At 57.1% G+C, this 19,604-nt stretch overlaps 1 protein-coding gene across 1 annotated transcript in view; it reads left to right on the forward strand.

Annotated features, from left to right (window-relative positions):
- The window catches only part of DNAH17 (dynein axonemal heavy chain 17), a 32,124-nt gene that overhangs the window by 5,666 nt on the left and 6,854 nt on the right, over positions 1 to 19,604 (forward strand). Inside the window, exons 17-67 of the mRNA XM_066200196.1 lie at positions 17 to 160; positions 326 to 508; positions 606 to 860; positions 960 to 1,129; positions 1,368 to 1,590; positions 1,670 to 1,786; positions 1,887 to 1,973; positions 2,193 to 2,345; positions 2,700 to 2,948; positions 3,171 to 3,293; positions 3,509 to 3,856; positions 3,936 to 4,027; positions 4,171 to 4,297; positions 4,519 to 4,671; positions 5,074 to 5,199; positions 5,345 to 5,452; positions 5,573 to 5,704; positions 5,977 to 6,137; positions 6,228 to 6,384; positions 6,653 to 6,757; positions 6,907 to 7,064; positions 7,565 to 7,703; positions 8,216 to 8,443; positions 8,594 to 8,731; positions 9,237 to 9,369; positions 9,554 to 9,681; positions 9,773 to 9,921; positions 10,030 to 10,312; positions 10,403 to 10,576; positions 11,167 to 11,374; positions 11,469 to 11,634; positions 11,718 to 11,820; positions 11,958 to 12,105; positions 12,225 to 12,316; positions 12,492 to 12,653; positions 12,745 to 12,909; positions 13,055 to 13,246; positions 13,645 to 13,911; positions 14,386 to 14,547; positions 15,064 to 15,297; positions 15,477 to 15,641; positions 15,743 to 15,838; positions 15,920 to 16,137; positions 16,375 to 16,582; positions 16,764 to 16,879; positions 17,159 to 17,351; positions 17,455 to 17,690; positions 17,992 to 18,108; positions 18,616 to 18,820; positions 19,154 to 19,318; positions 19,446 to 19,586. Coding sequence (XP_066056293.1) covers positions 17 to 160; positions 326 to 508; positions 606 to 860; positions 960 to 1,129; positions 1,368 to 1,590; positions 1,670 to 1,786; positions 1,887 to 1,973; positions 2,193 to 2,345; positions 2,700 to 2,948; positions 3,171 to 3,293; positions 3,509 to 3,856; positions 3,936 to 4,027; positions 4,171 to 4,297; positions 4,519 to 4,671; positions 5,074 to 5,199; positions 5,345 to 5,452; positions 5,573 to 5,704; positions 5,977 to 6,137; positions 6,228 to 6,384; positions 6,653 to 6,757; positions 6,907 to 7,064; positions 7,565 to 7,703; positions 8,216 to 8,443; positions 8,594 to 8,731; positions 9,237 to 9,369; positions 9,554 to 9,681; positions 9,773 to 9,921; positions 10,030 to 10,312; positions 10,403 to 10,576; positions 11,167 to 11,374; positions 11,469 to 11,634; positions 11,718 to 11,820; positions 11,958 to 12,105; positions 12,225 to 12,316; positions 12,492 to 12,653; positions 12,745 to 12,909; positions 13,055 to 13,246; positions 13,645 to 13,911; positions 14,386 to 14,547; positions 15,064 to 15,297; positions 15,477 to 15,641; positions 15,743 to 15,838; positions 15,920 to 16,137; positions 16,375 to 16,582; positions 16,764 to 16,879; positions 17,159 to 17,351; positions 17,455 to 17,690; positions 17,992 to 18,108; positions 18,616 to 18,820; positions 19,154 to 19,318; positions 19,446 to 19,586 — 8,502 coding nt within the window. The remainder of the gene's footprint in view (positions 1 to 16; positions 161 to 325; positions 509 to 605; positions 861 to 959; positions 1,130 to 1,367; positions 1,591 to 1,669; positions 1,787 to 1,886; positions 1,974 to 2,192; positions 2,346 to 2,699; positions 2,949 to 3,170; positions 3,294 to 3,508; positions 3,857 to 3,935; positions 4,028 to 4,170; positions 4,298 to 4,518; positions 4,672 to 5,073; positions 5,200 to 5,344; positions 5,453 to 5,572; positions 5,705 to 5,976; positions 6,138 to 6,227; positions 6,385 to 6,652; positions 6,758 to 6,906; positions 7,065 to 7,564; positions 7,704 to 8,215; positions 8,444 to 8,593; positions 8,732 to 9,236; positions 9,370 to 9,553; positions 9,682 to 9,772; positions 9,922 to 10,029; positions 10,313 to 10,402; positions 10,577 to 11,166; positions 11,375 to 11,468; positions 11,635 to 11,717; positions 11,821 to 11,957; positions 12,106 to 12,224; positions 12,317 to 12,491; positions 12,654 to 12,744; positions 12,910 to 13,054; positions 13,247 to 13,644; positions 13,912 to 14,385; positions 14,548 to 15,063; positions 15,298 to 15,476; positions 15,642 to 15,742; positions 15,839 to 15,919; positions 16,138 to 16,374; positions 16,583 to 16,763; positions 16,880 to 17,158; positions 17,352 to 17,454; positions 17,691 to 17,991; positions 18,109 to 18,615; positions 18,821 to 19,153; positions 19,319 to 19,445; positions 19,587 to 19,604) is intronic.

Consider the following 19,604-nt stretch of genomic DNA (forward strand, 5'->3'; position numbering starts at 1 on the left):
GGTTTTCTCATGGCAGGAGAACGCAGATCTGTTTAAGGCTGACTTGTCCTCGCAGATATGGTTGGACTATGTGCGATACTTAGACAGAATCGTGTTGGATGGGCTCTGCACACTCGTTCACAAAACCCTGCAGCTACTGCTCACCAACATGGCCCCTGATGTAGGTCCCAGTGTTCTGGCAGTGGGTGTCCCTGTGCTGGGCTCGGGGTGTCCCACTGTCAGTTTGGTCAGTGGCCAAACGTGACTGTCCCCACGCTGCCTGCAGCTTGCAGGTCTGTGGGGCTGTGGGATGTGAAGCCCCACACCAGGCACTGACCCGTTCCAGGCCCAGGTGGCCCCGCTGTTCGAGGTGCAAATGGAGCTGACGGAGGGCTGGGTGCAGTACCAGCCCTCCCTGGAGGTGGAGAGTGGCGACAGCTTCTTGGTGCTGGTGGAGGGGCTGCTTGGGGACACGGAGACGGTGGCAGCCTCCATGCCACGGCTGCTGGAGGGCGCTGTCAGTTACAAGGTGAGTCCTTCACAGACAGCAGCTCCCAGCCCAGCAGGAAGTGAGCGAGGGTGGCCGGTGTCCCCAGCCAGTCCCTGAGCTCTGCCTGTCCCTGCAGACTGCGCTGGAGGAGCAGGCGGAACTCATGAGGATGCAGGAGAAGCTGATGTCGCTGGTGGTCAGCACCATGGCGGAAGGTGAAGAATTCAGTGCCAGCTTTGAGGAGCACTCCCACCTGTGGCAGGAGAGCCCCGAGGAGTTCCTGCATCGCTTCCTCACCTTGGGCAGTGCCCCTGAAGAGAGGGAGGCAGAGCCACTGCCAGAGAAGCCCTTGGCACCTGGGATACCACCCCTGCAGCTCTTTCAACAGGAGGTGTGGGATTGAGATGTGCTGGGTGCTTGGGGTGCTTTAGAGGACACTGGGTGCCCAGGGAGGTGTCAGCCACAGACTATGACCCATCCCTGTCCCCAGATCGACGCACTCGAGGCACTGCATGAAGAGCTGAGTGGGTTTGAGGAAACCAAGGTGTTTGGGGGGTGGCTGCAGAGTGACTGCCGCCCCTTCAAGAATGCACTGCTGGCTGCCATCAAGGCCCAGAGCCTGGTGCTCCGGCGGTACCTCACCAACCATGTCACCAGCAGGTAAGGCCTGGTCAGCCCTGGCATAGGGACATGGTGCTCCCAGTGACTGGAGCCCAGCTAAGCTGTGGCACAGGCACCACTGCGTGCCAGGGCAGGGCTGACCTGGGGAGACAGCCCTGAAAGTGCAGGTCAAGGTGAGGGTTCCAGGCACCTTCAGGGGTGAGTTTCTGGGGGGTCCTGCCCTGCAGAGTGAGCCCCAAGCCCCAGGGACACTTGGTGAGCACCACTGTCCTCACAGTCTCCAGGAGTTGCAGGATTTCATCAAAGAGTCCACTGCGGGCTTGAGCAAACCTCTGGAGGAGGGAGACTATGAAGGACTGGTGGCAGTGATGGCACACATGGCGAAGGTCAGGCAGAGGCAGGAGGCGACTGACGTCATGTTTGAGCCCTTGAAGGAGACAGTTGCGCTGCTCAAGACTTATGGGGACAAGATTCCAGAGGAGATCCTCCTGCTGCTCCAGGTAGGCTGCTTAGGGTGTGGGGGGCCAGGCAGGGCCTTGCCAGGGCCAGGCTGGTGACCCTACATGGTGCCCACTGCAGAAACTGCCCGAGCACTGGGACAACAACAAGAAGCTGTGCCTGCGCGTGGCGGAAAATGCGGCGCCCCTGCAAGCCGCCGAGGCCGCTGTCATCCGCCAGAAGTGCCAGGACTTCGAGGTGCCTGCCCTGGGGCTCCTGGGCACCTTTGGGAAGGCTCTGCTGCTCTTCCCAACTGCCGGATCTTGGCTGCCCTCATGAGCTCTATCCTCCCACACAGGTCCAGCAGCTCGCCTTCTGGGAGAGTTTCCAGGGAAAAGCCCCTTTCTCATACACAGAACCAGACCCCTACAAGTCACTGGACAGGGTGAGTGAGGAAGGGGAGGACACCAGGGCTGCTGCTGTCCCCACTGGCACTGCCCGGCCACCCCTGACACTGGATTCTGGGGAGGGGCAGCCACTCCTGGTCTGGCTCCAGCTCCCAGGAAGGGTCTGGCCCTACAGCAGGGACAGAGCCCCTGCTGGAATAGAGACACATCCCTTGCACACAGTCCCTGGCTGACACCTTTTCCTTTTCTCCTTTCAGCAACAAGAGAGCATCATGGCCTTGGAGAAAGAAATGGAAGACCTGGCCACCTCAGCTGCGCTGTTTGAGGTGTTGGTCCCAGAGTACAAACAGCTTAAAACATGTCGCAAGGAGCTGCGCCTGCTGAAGGAGCTCTGGGACATGGTCACCCTGGTATGTGCTGTGGTCTGGGAGCCAGGGCACAGAGCCCAGCGCTGCTCCCAGGCAAGGTCTGGACAGCAGGCTGCTCTTGGCTGGCATGGGCACCTAGCACAGGCACCTGCTGCCAGCTGGTCATTGCCAGCCAAAGTTGCAGAGCTGTTGCAGCTTCTCAGAGAGCTCATTGCCATCAGAGGGAGGACGAGACAAGGGGCAGATTGTTGCATTTGAAGCAGGTCTGCATGGCGTGTACATGAGTGGGGGGCCTGGTGGGCACGCAGAGCGTGGGGGCACTGGGCACATTGCTTCTCTTCCCAGACAGGAATGCTTCTGCTAATCACATGTTGTGAAAATGTATCCTGGGTCCAGGTGAACTTGAACATCGCCGCCTGGAAGACAACCAAGTGGGCAGAGCTTAACATTGAGGATATGGATATTGAGTGCAAGAAATTTGCTAAAGATATCCGGAGTTTGGATAAGGAGGTGAAGAGCTGGGACGTGTTCACAGGGCTGGACAGCAGCATGAAGAACATGATCACATCCCTGCGCGCCGTGAGCGAGTTGCAGAACCCAGCCATCAGGAACCGGCACTGGCAGGAGCTTGTGCAGACAACCAAGGTGCTCCCAAGCCCTCCTGCCCATCCCTGGCCCAGGAGGCTCCAGCCTCTGGCCCGGGAGGCTCCCAAGATCCCCACGCAGCAAGGGAAGGGTGCCATTAGGTTTCAATCTGGCCACATGCAAATATTTGTGTAGGGTCTCTAAATGTGGGTGTTAATGAGCTGCTGGACTGCCTCTCTGTGGAGGGGAGTCCATGGCCCAACCAGGCTGGTTCTGCTCCAGGTGGAATTCACCATGTCCGAGAAGACCACCCTGGCGGATCTGCTGCAGCTGAACCTACACAAGTTTGAGGAGGAGGTTCGCGGCATTGTGGACAAAGCGTCAAAGGAGGCTGAGATGGAGAAGGTAAAAGGGGCTCAGCTCCTCCTCTGCTTTGCTGAGACCCCTGTGCCAATGGGACTGTGGCTGTCAAGGGTTTGTGCTCCAGTTCCTGGAACTGGAGTCCACATGGAGCTTGTGGAGTCCATGGCTGGAGCAGGCACCCCTCTGTCGTCCTGCTTCCCCGCCGGGGCTGGGCCCAGCACCATAGCAGCCAGCTCATCCTCATGCCCTAACTGCAGGTGCTGAATGCCCTGGACACGACTTGGGCAACAATGGAGTTTGAGTATGAGCCCCATGGCAGGACCCAGCTCCCACTGCTCAAGATGGATGAGGTGCTCATTGAGACGCTGGAGGACAACCAAATGCAGCTGCAGAACGTGCTGGCCTCCAAGTACCGAGCCTTCTTCCTTCAGAGGGCACAGGACTGGCAGCTGAAGCTGTCAACCAGTGACATTGTTATCAACACCTGGTTTGAGGTACAGAGGAAGTGGAGTCACCTGGAAACAATCTTCATAGCATCTGAAGACACACGCAGTCAACTGCCAGAGGATTCAAAGAAATTTGATACCATTGATGAGGATTTCCGGGTGCGAAGCCCGTTCCCCCTCTCCTTTTCCCTGCAGCTCTCTGCCAGATCAGGTTGGCTGAAGTGTTTTTCGTCTTCAGGAACTAATGGCTGATGCAGTACAAACTCCCAACGTGATTGAATGCACCAACAAGCCCGGGCTGCTCACCCGGCTGGAAGAGCTGCAGGACAGGTAAGGATCAAGTCATCCTGGTGAAGCATTTGGGAGACCAAAGGAAGAGGGTGATTCTCCCACAGCATCAGCAAGACAAGGACTGAGCAAAGAGTAAAACTGATAAATGGAGGTTAATGGCAGGTTTTTCTGTTTTCTGCCAGGCTGGCGGTCTGTGAGAAGGCTTTGGCTGAATACCTTGAGACCAAAAGACTGGCTTTTCCCCGGTTCTATTTTGTTTCCTCTGCAGACCTACTGGATATTTTATCGAAGGGGACCGAGCCCCTTGAGGTATTGGCTGTGTGTGAGCATGGGGATGAGTCCTGCGCCATTTCCCTGCACTTGTTTGAGCAGTTTTAGAACATTTTTCACTCTTATGGGCAGAACACCATCTCTCTGATCCCTCTTCCTGGGAGTGCAGTGCCCAGGGAGCACCCAGGGGTAGATCAAATTGCTGATGACACCTCCACACGTGACAGGGGTCCTGACAGTGGCCGTGCCTCTGCTCTCAGGTGTCCCGGCACTTGACGAAGCTCTTCGACAGTTTGGCCAAGCTGGAGTTCAAGCAGGGTCCAGACAAAAAGCCTCAGAAGATGGCCCAGGGGATGTTCAGCCGGGACGGGGAGCACGTGCCCTTTGATGCAGACTGTGACCTGTCTGGCCAGGTCAGCTGAGCTTCGTGGAGACTCTGCAGGCTGAGGCGGGGGGCAGGTTGAGCATGGGGATGAACCTTTTGCTGGTTGTGCTCTAACAGCCTGGCAAGAGTATAAAAATGCAATTGCAAAGATTTTTGGCCAAAAACCCCAGAAATGGCACCTGCATTGTAGGTACTGAGCAGCACAGTCATGTGAACCTGCTTAGCCTCCCAGCGCCTTGAGGGTTGGAGAGTGGTCACACCTTGGCTGTGTGCCCTCAGACCATCCCTCATCACATCCCATGGGCTGTGCCCTGCGGGACCAGCACCAGACTCTCTCTCCTGAGGTGTCCTGCGATGTGCAGGGAGAGGTTTGTGCAGCCGGGGTGGGCTGGGAGCCTCTCACTCAGCCCTGCTGGGTGTGACCCTACAGGTGGAGGTTTGGCTGAACCGGCTGCTGGAGCGCATGCGCTCGACGCTGCGGAACCTCATCCCCCAGGCCCTGGGCACCTATGAGGACAAGCCACGGGAGCAGTGGGTGTTTGACTACCCAGCACAGGTGGGTGCTCCTGCACGGGGCTGAGCTGAGCCAGCTCTGAGAGGGACAGGAGGAGGAGCCAGAGAGCCCCGGCAGGCACAGGCTCCCACCCTGAGCCATAGCAGGTTCCTCTTTATAGCCGTGCTGTCCCCATGGTTTGCTGCAGGTCGCTCTCACGTGCACCCAGATCGCCTGGACCTCAGAGGTTGGTGTTGCCTTTGCGAGCCTGGAGAAAGGTTATGAGAATGCCATTAAGGATTATAACAAAAAGCAGGTTGGCATCATCTGCACCTGACCTGGAGCCAGCCTGAGCCTCTCTGCCAGGCCAGGGGTCATCGAGAGCTGGACAAATGAGGGCATCATCTCTATGTCCATTATTTCTGTCCTTCCCCAGATTGCTCGGCTGAATGCCCTGATTTCCCTGCTCCTTGGGACCCTGAGTGCTGGAGACAGAATGAAGATCATGACAATCTGTACTATTGATGTCCATGCAAGGGATGTTGTGGCCAAAATGATCCAAACAAAGGTATTTGGTATCAGAAAGAATTTTTGCTGCACCATCTCCCAGAACTCTAGAGGACAGATTTCCTGTCATTCTATTACTTTGGGGCTGGGCACCTCTGTTGGCGGGTGTGGGCTGGGCTGGGCTGTGAGGAGGGATGGTCCTCCCCCACCCCAGCACGGCCCCGGGACCCCTTTGCACAGTGCCCTTGTGCTGGGAGGTGGCAAATGGTCCCAAGGCACGGGTGTGTCCCTGTCCCAGCGGGACACAGCCCTCCACAGCCAGCTGCTCCACAGGTGGAGAACTCCCAGGCGTTTGCCTGGCAGTCCCAGCTCCGGCACCGCTGGGACGACGGGGCAAAGCACTGCTTCGCCAACATCTGCGACGCTCAGCTCCTGTACGCCTACGAGTACCTGGGGAACACCCCCCGCCTGGTCATCACCCCCCTGACAGACAGGTCGGGGCTTGGCTCCCCACACCTCCCCCTGCCCCTGGCGCTTCGGCCGTGCCACGGGCCCCGCTCAGCCCCAGTGTCCTCCCCCCACAGGTGCTACATCACCCTGACACAGTCCCTTCACCTCTACATGGGGGGGGCCCCCGCTGGCCCTGCAGGCACCGGGAAGACAGAGACCACCAAGGACCTGGGCCGGGCTGTGGGCATGATGGTGTACGTCTTCAACTGCTCCGAGCAGATGGACTACAAGGTAGGGCACAAGACAACAGCATGGTGGCACTGACGTGAGAACCATGGGGTGTCCAAGACAAGGGGATCCTTGGGGTTGGATGTGTGGGAGCCCAGGGGAGCCTCAGCAGTGGGGCTTTATCACTGTGGGGAATTTCTCTAGGGAGGAGCATAATCTGTAAGGCATGAGCAGGTCTCAGCACTCGAGTCTTGTCACCCAATCCCCCACTGCAGCTGCCGTGAGGGATCGCAGTGCCTGAGCCCTGTCTCACTGCTCTGTTTCTCTCCAGTCCTGTGGGAACATCTACAAAGGACTTGCCCAGACAGGTGCCTGGGGCTGCTTCGACGAGTTCAATCGCATTTTGGTGGAGGTCCTGTCTGTCATTGCGGTGCAGGTGCGCACTGTCCCCACAACACAGTGGCACTGGGTGCCAAAAAGACTTCCCAGCTCATGTCCTGCACCTTGGGGAGCAGTCAGGACCAGCCAGAGCAATGGGCAGGGAACTGGGAACTGCCAGCACCAACACCTCTGCTCACCTGGCAGGTAAAATGTATTCAAGATGCAATCCGTGCCAAGAAGAAAAAATTCAACTTCCTTGGGGAGACCATCTCCCTGGTCCCATCGGTTGGGCTGTTCATCACCATGAACCCTGGCTACGCCGGGCGCACAGAGCTGCCTGAGAACCTGAAAGCTCTGTTCAGGTGGGTTGGTGTCACTGCAGCACTTGCCTCTGTGCTGGCACTCACGTGCCACATCCACAGTGTGACCTCAGCCAAGGGTGTTTGTGTGCACTGGTGGGCCTGGTGTGAGGGAGCCCTTGGCACCGTGGCACAGTCCTGTCACTCCCCAGAGGTGGCCAGGCGGGGTGAGCTGTGCTGCTCTGCAAGGGGGGTTGCCACCCTCAACTAAAAATCCAATTGAGAGTTGACAAAAAGGTGGTGAATCACTGGAGGGGGAGGCACAGAGTTGCTGTGGGACCCCTGTCCTTGCTGAAACTCAACCTGTGACTGCAGAAGGGCTGGTGTGCCCCAGTCTGGTGGAACATGAGCCCCACTTGGAGAAGGAGTCTGGGCAGGAGACCCCAGCAAGTGTAACTGCAGCAACTGACTGTTACACTGGAAACTTGGGGGCAAACCTTGGGAGCTGTGGGAGGGTAAGGATGTGGTTAGCAGCCCTGACAACTGCAGCTGCTCCTCTCTAGACCCTGCGCTATGGTTGTCCCAGATTTTGAACTGATCTGCGAAATCATGCTTGTGGCAGAGGGGTTTCTCGAGGCCAGGCTCCTGGCAAGGAAGTTCATCACTCTCTACACACTCTGCAAAGAGCTGCTGTCAAAACAGGTAATTAACAGTACTACACAGTGCTGTCTGTGAAAGGAAAGAGTCCATTTGATCATCAAACCTGACACACTGCAGTGGGATTGCTGGTGGTGACACACAGAGTGTTGGTTCTGCAAAGCTCAGGTCTATGGCTGGACAAGATCCACTTCTACCTGGTGCCTTCCTAAGGCACCTTTCTGCCTTAAGGAATGAATCAAGAAGCCCAAAAGTAGAATAGCATGGAATTGGAATTAGAATAGTTAAGATGAGAGCATTCAGATATTATTCATCTCAAGAGAGGTGATTTGCACTATAAACGTGTCTCCAAGAAGGAAGTCAGATTCCCAGTTCCAAATTGTCCCTGTGACTGACAGAGGCTTTTCCTGTAAATAAGCCCAGTTTAGGTCCAGCCCAGTGGGTGCCATGTGGATGACCTGGCTGGGGGCTGATGCACAGGGTGTTCCTCTGCAGTGCTGTTTGAAGCAGTTCTCCCCCACCAAAGTGAAATGGTGATTCTCTGCTCCCTGTCACAGGACCACTACGACTGGGGGCTGCGAGCCATCAAGTCTGTGCTGGTGGTGGCAGGCTCCTTGAAGAGGGGGGACCCTGGCTCTGCAGAGGACCAAGTTCTGATGAGAGCTTTACGAGACTTCAATATCCCCAAGATCGTGACAGATGACTTGCCTGTGTTCTTGGGGCTGATTGGAGACCTGTTTCCATCACTGGACGTTCCCAGGAAGAGGGACCTCAACTATGAGAAGGTGCAAGCCCAAGCATGTCACCACTGCCAGAGGTGTCCCAGTCCTGGCAGGATCCAGAGGCTGATAGTCTCTTCAGCACTTCTGGGGGCAGCCAGCTCATCTCCAGAGTCTTTCCACTGCAAGGTGGTCAGCACCCGCTCTCCCTCCCAGGTCATCCGTGAGTCTGTGCTGGAGCTGAAGCTGCAGGCAGAGGAGAATTTTGTGCTGAAGGTGGTACAGCTGGAGGAACTGCTGCAAGTGCGGCACTCCGTCTTCATCGTCGGCAACGCCGGCACCGGCAAGTCCCAGGTAGCAGCCAAACCATCCTGAGGATATGGGGCCCCTCTGGCCTCAGCCAAGCATATCCTGTGGCCCCCACAGCTTCTTAGTGAGGGCTGTGCAGACCCCAGCTCTGGCAGAGTGGTGTTTGAGCAGAGGACAGGGATGCAGCCAGGCCCTCAGGCACTGTGTGTGCCAGACTGAGCAGGTTTGGGACGCACAGCTTAGGGGCTGCCCAAGATACCCACAAGCAGAGCAGAGACAAAGACAGAGAGCAGGCAAGGGCACGCTCTCACAACTGATCCTGGGTGTGCTGCGGTGCCAGCAGGATGACAGGACAGGGCTGGCTGGCAGGGCCTGGGCTCCCACAGTGCCCTGTCCAGGAGCAGGCTCTGCAGGGAGAGTCCAGGTGCTTTCCCAGAAGCAGTCCAGGTGGGAGCAGGGGACCACACCCCCCCACTGCAGGCAGGGGCTGCTGAAGGCTGTGGTTGCCCCCGTGGGAGCAGCACCTGTGGCTGCACCATCCTCTCCACAGGTGCTGAAGTCGCTCAACAAGACGTACAAAAGGCTGAAGAGGAGGCCAGTCACTGTGGACCTTGACCCCAAGGCTGTGACCTGCGATGAGCTGTTTGGGATCATTCATCCAGCCACACGGGAATGGAAGGATGGTGAGACACCAATGTTGTGAGCTCAGTTTGTGGGATGTGAGATGGAATGGAAAGACTTTTCCTTGGGGCTCTTTCCTGGAGTGGGAGGGAGAAGGAATATGTTTCATGGGATCACCAATCCCATGTGTCCTCCAGCAAAAGGCTGTGTGTGGAGAGGAAAAACCTGAGTCTCTCTGTGGGGCAGGTCTGTTCTCCACAGCAATGCGTGACCTGGCCAACATCACGCATGATGGGCCCAAATGGATCATCCTTGATGGAGACATTGATCCAATGTGGATCGAGTCCTTGAACACAGTCATGGATGACAATAAGGTTGGTGCCATCACACCCCAGGGGCTTTGCTCGCTTGTTATCTCGGGGGGACCAACTCCAGACATCCCCCACAATGAGCCATTTCCCCCAGGTTCTCACCTTGGCCAGCAATGAACGCATCCCCCTCACTCCCACCATGAGACTCATCTTCGAGATCAGCCACCTGCGGACAGCCACGCCGGCCACCGTGTCCCGGGCAGGAATCCTCTACATCAACCCCACAGACCTGGGCTGGAACCCGTGAGCGGGATGGGATGGGATGGGATGGGATGGGATGGGACGGGACGGGACGGGACGGGACGGGACAGGATGGGATGCTCACTGCAGCCCTGCTTGTCTCTCCCACAGCATTGTGGCCAGCTGGATTGAGACAAGGACAGTGAAGTCTGAGAAGGCCGCTCTGATGATCCTCTTTGACAAGTACCTGCCACCATGCCTGGAGAAGCTCAGGTCTGAGTTCAAGACAATCACCGCTGTTCCTGAGGTCACAGCCATACAGACAGTTCTGTCCCTGCTGGAATGTTTCCTGACACCGAAGAATGTCCCAGCAGACTCACCCCGGGAGCAATACGAGCTCTTCTTTGTCTTTGCCTGTATCTGGGCCTTTGGTGGGGCCTTGTACCAGGACCAGGTACAGCCACAGGACAGCCACTGCACCTGCCACCCCTCTCTGCATCCCATCGTGTGTCCAGGGTCTGAGTGTCTCTGTTTTGTCCTCCAGCTAGTGGATTACCGCCAGCAGTTCAGCAAGTGGTGGCTGACAGAATTTAAAACCATCAAATTTCCTAATCAGGGGACAATTTTTGACTATTACATTCATCCAGAAAAGAAGACATTCAATCCCTGGGATGAAAGAGTGCCAGAATTCGAGCTCGACCCTGACATCCCCTTACAGGTATTTCCCACAAGAGCTGTGTTTATATGATTGGTTTGACTATCCCTCCACAGTCTTCCCCTCAGCAATGTATGGAGCATCATCAGGATTGGGACTGATAGCACCCATCAAACCCAATGGCTTCCTATGATTCTCTTTACCCCACAGGAGCCTCAGACAAGGGCTATGAGTTTCACATTCCTTTACCTTCAGATTAACCTGCAGCTTCAGAGAGTCTCCAAAGTGTCTGTGACTATTCCCTGAGTGCAAAATGTCCTTTAGCATTTGATTTGTGTTTCCTACAGAGGCATCTTGGGGGTTATCTAAGCTGTCAGGGGAAAGGGCAAGGAGCTGTGGCTGTGTGGCGGTTTCAGGAACTGTCCATGTTGTTCTGTGTAGTAACTTGGTTTTAGTCAGAAAGTCTTTAGAAAAATAGAGCACACAAGACGTGTTGCTTTAGAGAGGGCCCAGATTTGCATGCAGGGAGCACCATCTGTGGGAGCTGCCAGGAGTTCTGTGCAGGGCTCTGGCACACTGCCCTCTGCCCCAGCAGAGGACCCTGCCTCTGCCAGTGCCAGGGCAAGGCAGGGACTGACAGTGCCTCTCCCCAGGCTGCCGTGGTGCACACCACAGAGACCATTCGCCTCCGCTACTTCATGGACCTGCTGATGGAGAAGCAGCGGCCAGTGATGCTGGTGGGGAATGCAGGGACGGGAAAGTCAGTCCTGATGTGGGACAAGCTGGAAGCACTCGGTACAGACGAGTATTTGGTCCAGTCTGTGCCCCTAAACTTCTACACAACCTCGGCCATGCTGCAGGGTAAGGTTCGCAGAGCCAGCAGCTGGCCCCGCACTGGGCTGTGCCGCAGGGTCCTGCAGTGCTGATCCCCCCCCACCTACTCCTCTCACTGCAGCCGTCCTTGAGAAACCCCTGGAGAAGAAATCAGGGAGAATTTTTGGCCCACCTGGCACCAAAAGGCTGATCTACTTCATTGATGACATGAACATGCCAGAAGTGGACAAGTATGGCACTGTGGCACCACACACACTTATTCGGCAGCACCTGGATCACGGGCACTGGTGGGTCCTGGACGGGCACAGCATGATGGGGGGAACCTGTCCCCATCCCTGGGGAAAGTGTCACAGTGCTGGTCCCTGCACAGGTATGACAGGAACAAACTGACCCTGAAGGACATTCGCAATTGCCAGTACGTGGCCTGCATGAACCCGACCGCCGGGTCCTTCACCATCGACTCACGGCTGCAGGTGTGCAGGGGGCAGGGCTCTGCCTGGCACGTTCCCTCTCCAGGCACCAAAGCCCAGAGGGTGGAATGACCCTGCAGTGCCAGTTGGCTGCATCAGCCCCTTGTGGGGTTCACATCAATTTCTGCCCCTTTGTGCAGCGGCACTTCTGCATCCTGGCAGTGAACTTTCCCAGCCGGGAGGCTCTGCACACCGTCTATGGCACCATCCTGAAGCAGCACCTGGCCCAGCAGCACATGCCAGCACCTCTCCAGAAGATGCAGGCCCAGCTGGTAGCAGCAGCGCTGGGTGAGCCTTTGCCACACTGGGGTGGGACAAGCCCCTGGGGAATGCATGGTTGGGGAGCCACGCTCTGGGGTCTCTGGGGACCTGGACCCTGCTCACCGACCACCCTGTCCTGCCAACAGCTCTCCACCAGAAGGTTACCTCCAACTATCTGCCAACAGCCATCAAGTTCCACTACATCTTCAATCTGCGGGACCTCTCCAACATATTCCAGGTAGTGGGAGAGCTGTTTCTTCTAAAATATCCTTATTCCTTTCCTTTCCTTATCCCACATCCTTGCAGCATACCATGTCCCTGAAAAGGGCCTTGGCCTCCTCCCAGAGCAAACCTTTGCAATCAGCTACAGCAGCACTAAAATTATCCAAAGGGCTATGGGATTTGTTTGTCAGGGGCTGCTCTTCTCCACCCCTGAATGCCTGAAAACCCCTGTGGACTTGGTGCGTCTCTGGCTTCACGAAGCAGAAAGGGTGTATGGAGACAAGCTGGTCGATGAAGAGGATCAGTACAGCTTCAAGAAGCTGCTGTCAGACATCTGCAAAGCCTCCTTTCAAGTAAGTTGTGCTGAAAAGTAGACTGCTCTAGCCCAGTGGTCCCTCTTGGTGCCCCACAGCTGAGCCCCACGGCCGGAATTGCCTCTCTCAGGAGCTCAATGAAGAGTTGATGTTCGCCAAGCCCAACATCTACTGCCACTTTGCCCAGGGTATGGATGAGTCCAAGTACATGCCAGTGACAAGCTGGTCATCTCTGAGTGACCTGCTCGGGGAAGCCCTGGACAGCTACAATGAGGTCAATGCAGTGATGAATCTGGTGAGTGTCTGTGGCATGAAGCTCCGCCCTGAAAAGATGGGACTGTGGCATTGCACTGCTTGGTGGGGTTGGTGCATTATGGGACACTCACTGCTCTTTCTGCCCTGATTCAGAGCACCAAACCTTCCCCTCCTGTTTTCTTCAGGTGCTCTTTGAAGATGCAGTGTCTCACATCTGCAGAATTAGCCGGATCTTGGAGTCTCCTAGAGGCAACGCACTGCTGGTGGGGGTGGGAGGCAGTGGGAAGCAGAGCCTGGCACGGCTGGCAGCTCACATCAGCAACCTGTCCGTGTTCCAGATCACACTGAGGAAAGGCTACGGCATCCCAGACCTGAAGGTAGGTGCAGCTTTGGACCCTGGCTCAGTGCCACCTGCTTGGGGATGAGTCCTGCACCTGCAGCCACAGTGCCTGTGTGGGCTCACGAGGCTCTGCACTCCGTGTGACTCGGAGTTTGCACACAGGATCACCTGTCACACAGGTGACACCCAGTCCTGTCCCAATGGCCACAGTGCTTCCCCAGCCAGGCAAGGGCAGGAGCTACTGGTGACAGCAGGGGTGGTGGTGTGGACAGCCCAGGGGCTGGACCTGTGCCTGGGCAGAGCACCTGACACCAGCTCCTTCCCAAAGGCTCCCTTCCAGCTCTCCGGGGCAGCCCAGGGCTGCTCCAAACTGGTCACTTTGGAGAATATCTCACGGGGATTGAACTGGAGGGTGACAGTTTCTCTCTGTCCCAGCTGGACCTTGCTGCCCAGTACATCAAGGCAGCTGTGAAGAACATCCCCAGTGTGTTCCTGATGACAGACTCCCAGGTGGCTGAAGAATCATTCCTGGTTGTAATCAATGATTTCTTGGCATCTGGGGAAGTGCCAGGCCTCTTTCAGGATACTGACCTGGAAACCATCATTGGGTCCATGAGGCCTCAAGTGAAGGCCCTTGGATTGGAGGATACAAAGGAAAACTGCTGGAAATTATTTATAGAAAAAGTCAGGCGCCAGTTAAAGGTGAGTGTTTGCTCTCCAGGTTGGTTTCTCTGAGCTCCTGATTTGCCTTATCTAAAACCTCTTTGCAAGAGGCCACAGAACACCAAGGTTTCATCCCAGGATGGTGGGTTTAGGCCAAAGTTGTTTTCAGAGATTCCCCAGGTGCCCCCAGCCCCAGAGGTGCATGGCAGAACAGCCCTCCCTGGGGGCAGAGGGGGTCAGTAGCTTCCATGGCCACACACCATGCTGGGCCCTCCCAGGGACACCCACACCAGCACTGTGCTCAGCTGCTGACTGCAGCCACCAAAGGGGACCCAGTTCCAGCCCTGGTGAGAGGCACAACCACAGACCACCTCGAGCATACTGGGAGTCAATGGGAGGGCAGCAGATCTCAGGTCTGCAGCAGAATCCTTGCAGTCATGTGGAGCCCCTGCAGACACTGCCCCCACCCTGACAGCAGGGACACCCCACTCAGCCACTGCTGTTCTGCCCCAGGTTGTCCTCTGCTTCTCCCCCGTGGGCTCCACCCTGCGTGTGCGGGCCAGGAGGTTCCCAGCTGTAGTCAACTGCACGGCCATCGACTGGTTCCACGAGTGGCCGGAGGATGCTCTCGTGTCTGTCAGCAGCAGGTTCCTGGAGGAAACACCAGACATCGAGGTGAGCTGGGACCCCAGGGCAGCTGCTGTCCTAGGGCACTGGGGACCCTGGGCTGCACTGGGCAAAGAACTGCACCTCTGCTGCTCTCTGTGTTTAGTGTGCCCAGGGATGGGGGTCTGGCATGACCCTGAGGGCTGGGAACAGCAAGCTGGGAATAGGTCTGGGATAAGTTTACAACTGATTCCAGCATCAGATCCTGCAGCCCTGTGCTGTGCTGGTGAGGACGAACCCTCTCTTTCCATTCTGTCCTTAAAACATCCCCAGAGGCAGCAGCCTGAGAACAGCAGCTCCTCCCTACACAGGGATGTCAGGGACACAGCTGGGCAAGGGAACCAGCACCAGTGCCTTTACCACCAGCATCTTAGACCTGTGTTGTGCTGCTGATGAAAAGGGTCACTTTGCTCTGGTCTCTGTGGGCTGGGCAGAGAACCAGCACTGCAGGAGGGCTCAGTGCAGCCACTGCAGGCCAGTGCAGCCACCTACTGCAGCAGCTCCCTGTCTGTGCTCTCTGTGCAGCCAGACGTCAAGGCCTCCATCAGCCAGTTCATGTCCTTCGTCCACACAAGCTCAAAGGAGATGTCCAAGACCTACCTGGCCGTGGAGAGACGCTATAATTACACCACGCCAAAGACCTTCCTGGAGCAGATAAAGCTCTACCAAAACCTGCTGGCGGATAAAAGGAGCAAGCTCTCTGCTAGCATCGAGAGGCTGGAGAAAGGGCTGATGAAGCTGCAGAGCACAGCATCACAGGTGCCTGCCCATAGCCTCTCTTGTGCTGGGCCTGGCACAGGGGGAGAGAGCAGGCACATCCCTGCAGGATGGTCACAGTGTCTGTGAGGTCCCCAGGCCATACCAAGACACTGCTGCTCCACCAGGCAGGACTTGGCAGGATCGGCCCTTTTATCTGCTCTGTTTCTTCCCTCATTGAGGTGGACGACCTGAAAGCGATGCTGGCAATCCAGGAGGTAGAGCTGAAGCAGAAGAATGAGGACACAGACAAACTGATCCACGTGGTGGGTGTTGAGACAGAGAAGGTCAGCAAGGAGAAAGCCATTGCTGATGAGGAGGAGCTGAAGGTTGAGGCCATCAACAAGGTGTGAAGTGCTGAGCTGGTGTCCAGGGTGGGACAGGGCAGCGTGAGGTCTGTGGTTACAGCCACTTACCTCATGCCGTATCCCATGTCCTCCCTCCCCAGATGGTGGCTGAGAAGCAACGAGCCTGTGCACGTGACCTGGCAGAAGCAGAGGTGGTGCTCTCTGCCGCCCGCGAGGCCCTGGACACGCTCAACAAGGTGGGTGACCTCTCCACGGGAAGCAGGTGCTGGCTGCCCTGGGCCGGGGTGATGCTCAGGGACACTGTTGTCCCTCCCCAGTACAACCTGACAGAGCTGAAGTCCTTTGGGGCCCCACCACCAGAGGTAGTGAATGTGATGGCAGCTGTGTTGGTTCTGACGGCTGAAAATGGCAAGATTCCAAAGGACAGGAGCTGGACAGCAGGAAAAGTCAAGATAGGAAAAGCAGACACTTTCCTTGCAAGCTTAAAAAATTATGATGGGGAAAACATCCCTGAGCCCTGTCTCAAGGCATTTGAGTGAGTCCACGGCTGTTTCCTGCCCCTTCACAGCCCCTGCCACCAGCTGCCCTGAGCAGGGAGGCCAGCGGGAGCCTCACCCCAGAGCACAGCAGGGCTCGGGGCAGGAGTGGGATCCAGGTGTTGGGCCTGCTCTCCCACCCTGCCACCCAGAGGCGACCCGAGCCCCGGGAGGAGCGGGGTGGGCTGCCGGCAGCTGCCGTGCCGTCCACAGCAGGGCGTGTCCTTCTGTTCCAGACCATACCGGAACGACCCCGGCTTTAATCCTGAGTTCATCAAGTCCAAATCAACGGCCGCAGCCGGGCTGTGCTCCTGGTGCCTCAACATGGTCCGCTTCCACGAGGTGCACTGCATAGTGAAGCCCAAGAGACAGGCAGTGGCCGATGCTGATGCTGAGCTGGCAGAGGCTCAGCAGAGGCTGAGTCGCATTAAGAGCAAAATTGTCGTAAGTGTGTGTCCCCACAACCCCCAGCCACAAGCCCCTCAGTCACCAAACGAGCAAAAGAATCCCGTGAACCCAGGGCCTGGCCCAAGCACTGTGCTGGGACAGAGATGCTGCAGAGCTCTGGGACCAGGGAGCCTCCCATCTGGGCAGGGAATCACTTTGGGGCTGTTCTCTTCCTAAGGCCCTGAATGAAAATCTGGCAAATCTCACTGCTCAGTTTGAGAAAGCCACAGCAGACAAGATCAAATGCCAGCAGGAGGCTGATGAAACCAACAAAGTCATCACCTTGGCAAACAGGTATCATGCAAACACTGGTTCTGAAGCATCACGGCAGGCTGCTGCTTGCTGGCATCACCTGGTGGCCCTGACACCAGGGCTATGAGAGGAGTAGAACCCTCCATGCCCTCCCCAAATTAAAAAATTCTGAGATTAATTGGGCCAGACATTCATGGGGAGAGGCAGCCATGGAAATGCTTGGTGACAACGCCCCAGGTCACCATGGCTGAGTCCCCACCCACCCCCTGCCCAGGTCACAGCACCAGCACCACAGCAGCCACCACCCCTCTAACCCCACAGGCTCGTCGGGGGCCTGGCATCCGAAAACGTCCGCTGGGCTGAGTCGGTGGAGCAGCTCAGAGAGCAGGAGAAGACGCTGTGTGGGGACGTGCTGCTGGTCTGTGCCTTCGTGTCCTACATTGGATACTTCACCAAGAGGTACAGGGCAGAGCTTCTGGAGCAGCACTGGATCCCCTTCCTCAATGGGCAGACGGTGAGAGGCCACAGGTTCCATCCCAGAGTGCCTTCCCCCATGCCCACAGCAGTGGGGGCTCCCAGGCCTCTGCGGCCAGGCACCCAACAGCCTCTCCCTGCAGGTGCCCATCCCCATCACCCCGGACCTGGACCCCCTCAGTCTCCTGACGGACTCTGCCGACGTGGCTGCCTGGAACAACCAGGGGCTGCCCAGCGACCGCACCTCCACCGAGAACGCTGCCATCCTCTGCAGCACCCAGCGGTGGCCGCTGCTGGTGGATGCCCAGCTGCAGGGCAGCAAGTGGATCAAGAACAAATATGGGGAAGACCTGCAGATCGTCCGCCTGGGCCAGAAGAGGTGGGCCGGGGGCTGTGGGGTGGGCATGGGCTCAGGCTGCACCAGCCCCCTTTTCCCTGCCATGGAAGGGTGCAGAATCAGGGCAATCACATCCCCCATCAGATTCAGGGCACCCAAGGGCAGCCGCCCTGATGGTGTACCTGACACCTCCAAAAGCTCCGTGGGGGCCAGGACTGGCACAGCACAATGGCGTCCCGATAGGGCACAGTGGGAGGAAAGCACTCTGTGAGTCTCCCACAGCAGCCCAAGCCCCCCCACAGTGCACAGGCTTGCCATACACGCCTCCCCTCTCTGCCCTCAGATACCTGGACATCATTGCCCAGGCGGTGTCTGAAGGACAGACACTGCTGATCGAGGACATCGGTGAGACGATAGAGGCAGTGCTGGACCCGCTGCTGGGCAGGACCACCAAGGGCAGGTCAGCACACCCCACTGCTGAGGGGTTTCACCTGCCCCAAGCAGCCACTGCTGCCCCAAAATGCTGGTAGACGCACCTTCAGTGTGGGCAGCTTGGGAGCCTGATCCTTCTTATGCTTTGGCCACATCCCCCAGTGCTCTCCAGTGTGTCCCGTGGAGGACACCTGTACTGAATGTGGCCTTTCTGGCTGTTCTGGTCCTTGGAATCCAGTTCACTTAGTGATTCAAAGACATGTTCCCCAGGACACCTGCCATATGGCATGATAAGCTGTAAGGGGAACTGCACGTGCCGCAGAGGCCATGGGGGGCTGTGGGAGGGCAGTCTCCAGCTCCTGTTCCTCCATCCTTGCCCTGCCAAATCTGGTTTGGTACTCCTGCCCTTGCTGTGGCTTTTCCCAACCAAAGAAATTCATCCCAAGTGGCCATGAACAGCACACAGGCTGAGGGCATATCTGTGATGAGCTATTGCCCAGTGTGTGGGGATTGATTTGTTTAATTAACTGAACAGATACATTAGAATTGGAGATAAAGAAGTAGAGTATAACCAGAAGTTCCGCCTAATCCTGCATACCCGATGTTTCAACCCGCACTACAAGCCAGAGGTGCAGGCTCAGTGCACTCTCATCAACTTCCTGGTGACACGGGAGGGCCTGGAGGACCAGCTGCTGGCTGCTGTGGTAGCCCGGGAGCGGCCAGACCTGGAGGCCCTGAAGGTACAGGGGCTAGAGGGGCTGGTCAGAGGGGTGGGAGAGGTTTTGGGCAGGGAGCATGAGCTCTCCCCTCTGTGTCTCACTGCTGTTTGTTGAGAGCCAAGGAAGTCCTGACCAGAGCCTGCAGCTGCAGGTCCCCCTTGCCCCTGCAGCCAGCACTACCTGGGCATTCCACTGCCTGGGCTCATCACTTCACCCTGTGGGTGGTGGTGGGACCCAGGGGCGGCCACATCCACCTTCCCCTCACACCAGCACACTGGTGGCCGTGTGACAGTGAGTGATGCCAGCACTGTTGTGATCTCTTGAGCGACACATCCCTGGGTGCTTCTGTCGCAGGCAAGCCTGACCAAGAGCCAGAACGAGTTCAAGATCAAGCTGAAGGAGCTGGAGGACTCACTGCTTGCCCGGCTGTCAGCTGCTGGGGGAGATTTCCTGCGGGACACAGCGCTGGTGGAGAACCTGGAGATAACAAAGCGCACAGCCAAGGAAATTGAGGAAAAAGTAAATGTGCTCCCTGGAGCTGGTGCTGCAGGCAGAGGGACAGCTCAGCTGGGCACCCAGCAGGAGGGTGGGCACTGCTTTGATGTGTGACAGGGTTCTGGTAACACCCACCCCTCTGCATCTCCAGGTAAAAGAAGCTAAAGCCACTGAAGTACAAATAAACGTTGCGAGAGAGAACTACCGGCCAGCAGCAGAGCGCGCATCCCTACTATACTTCATCCTGAGCGACCTTTGCAAGATCAACCCCATCTACCAGTTCTCTCTCAAGGTAGATGCGGAGTGAGGA

This window comes from Chamaea fasciata, unplaced genomic scaffold (genome assembly GCF_029207755.1).
Source record: "Chamaea fasciata isolate MVZ Bird 193981 ecotype frontalis unplaced genomic scaffold, bChaFas1.0.hap1 SCAF_19, whole genome shotgun sequence".
In the NCBI taxonomy this organism is placed as follows: domain Eukaryota; kingdom Metazoa; phylum Chordata; class Aves; order Passeriformes; family Sylviidae; genus Chamaea; species Chamaea fasciata.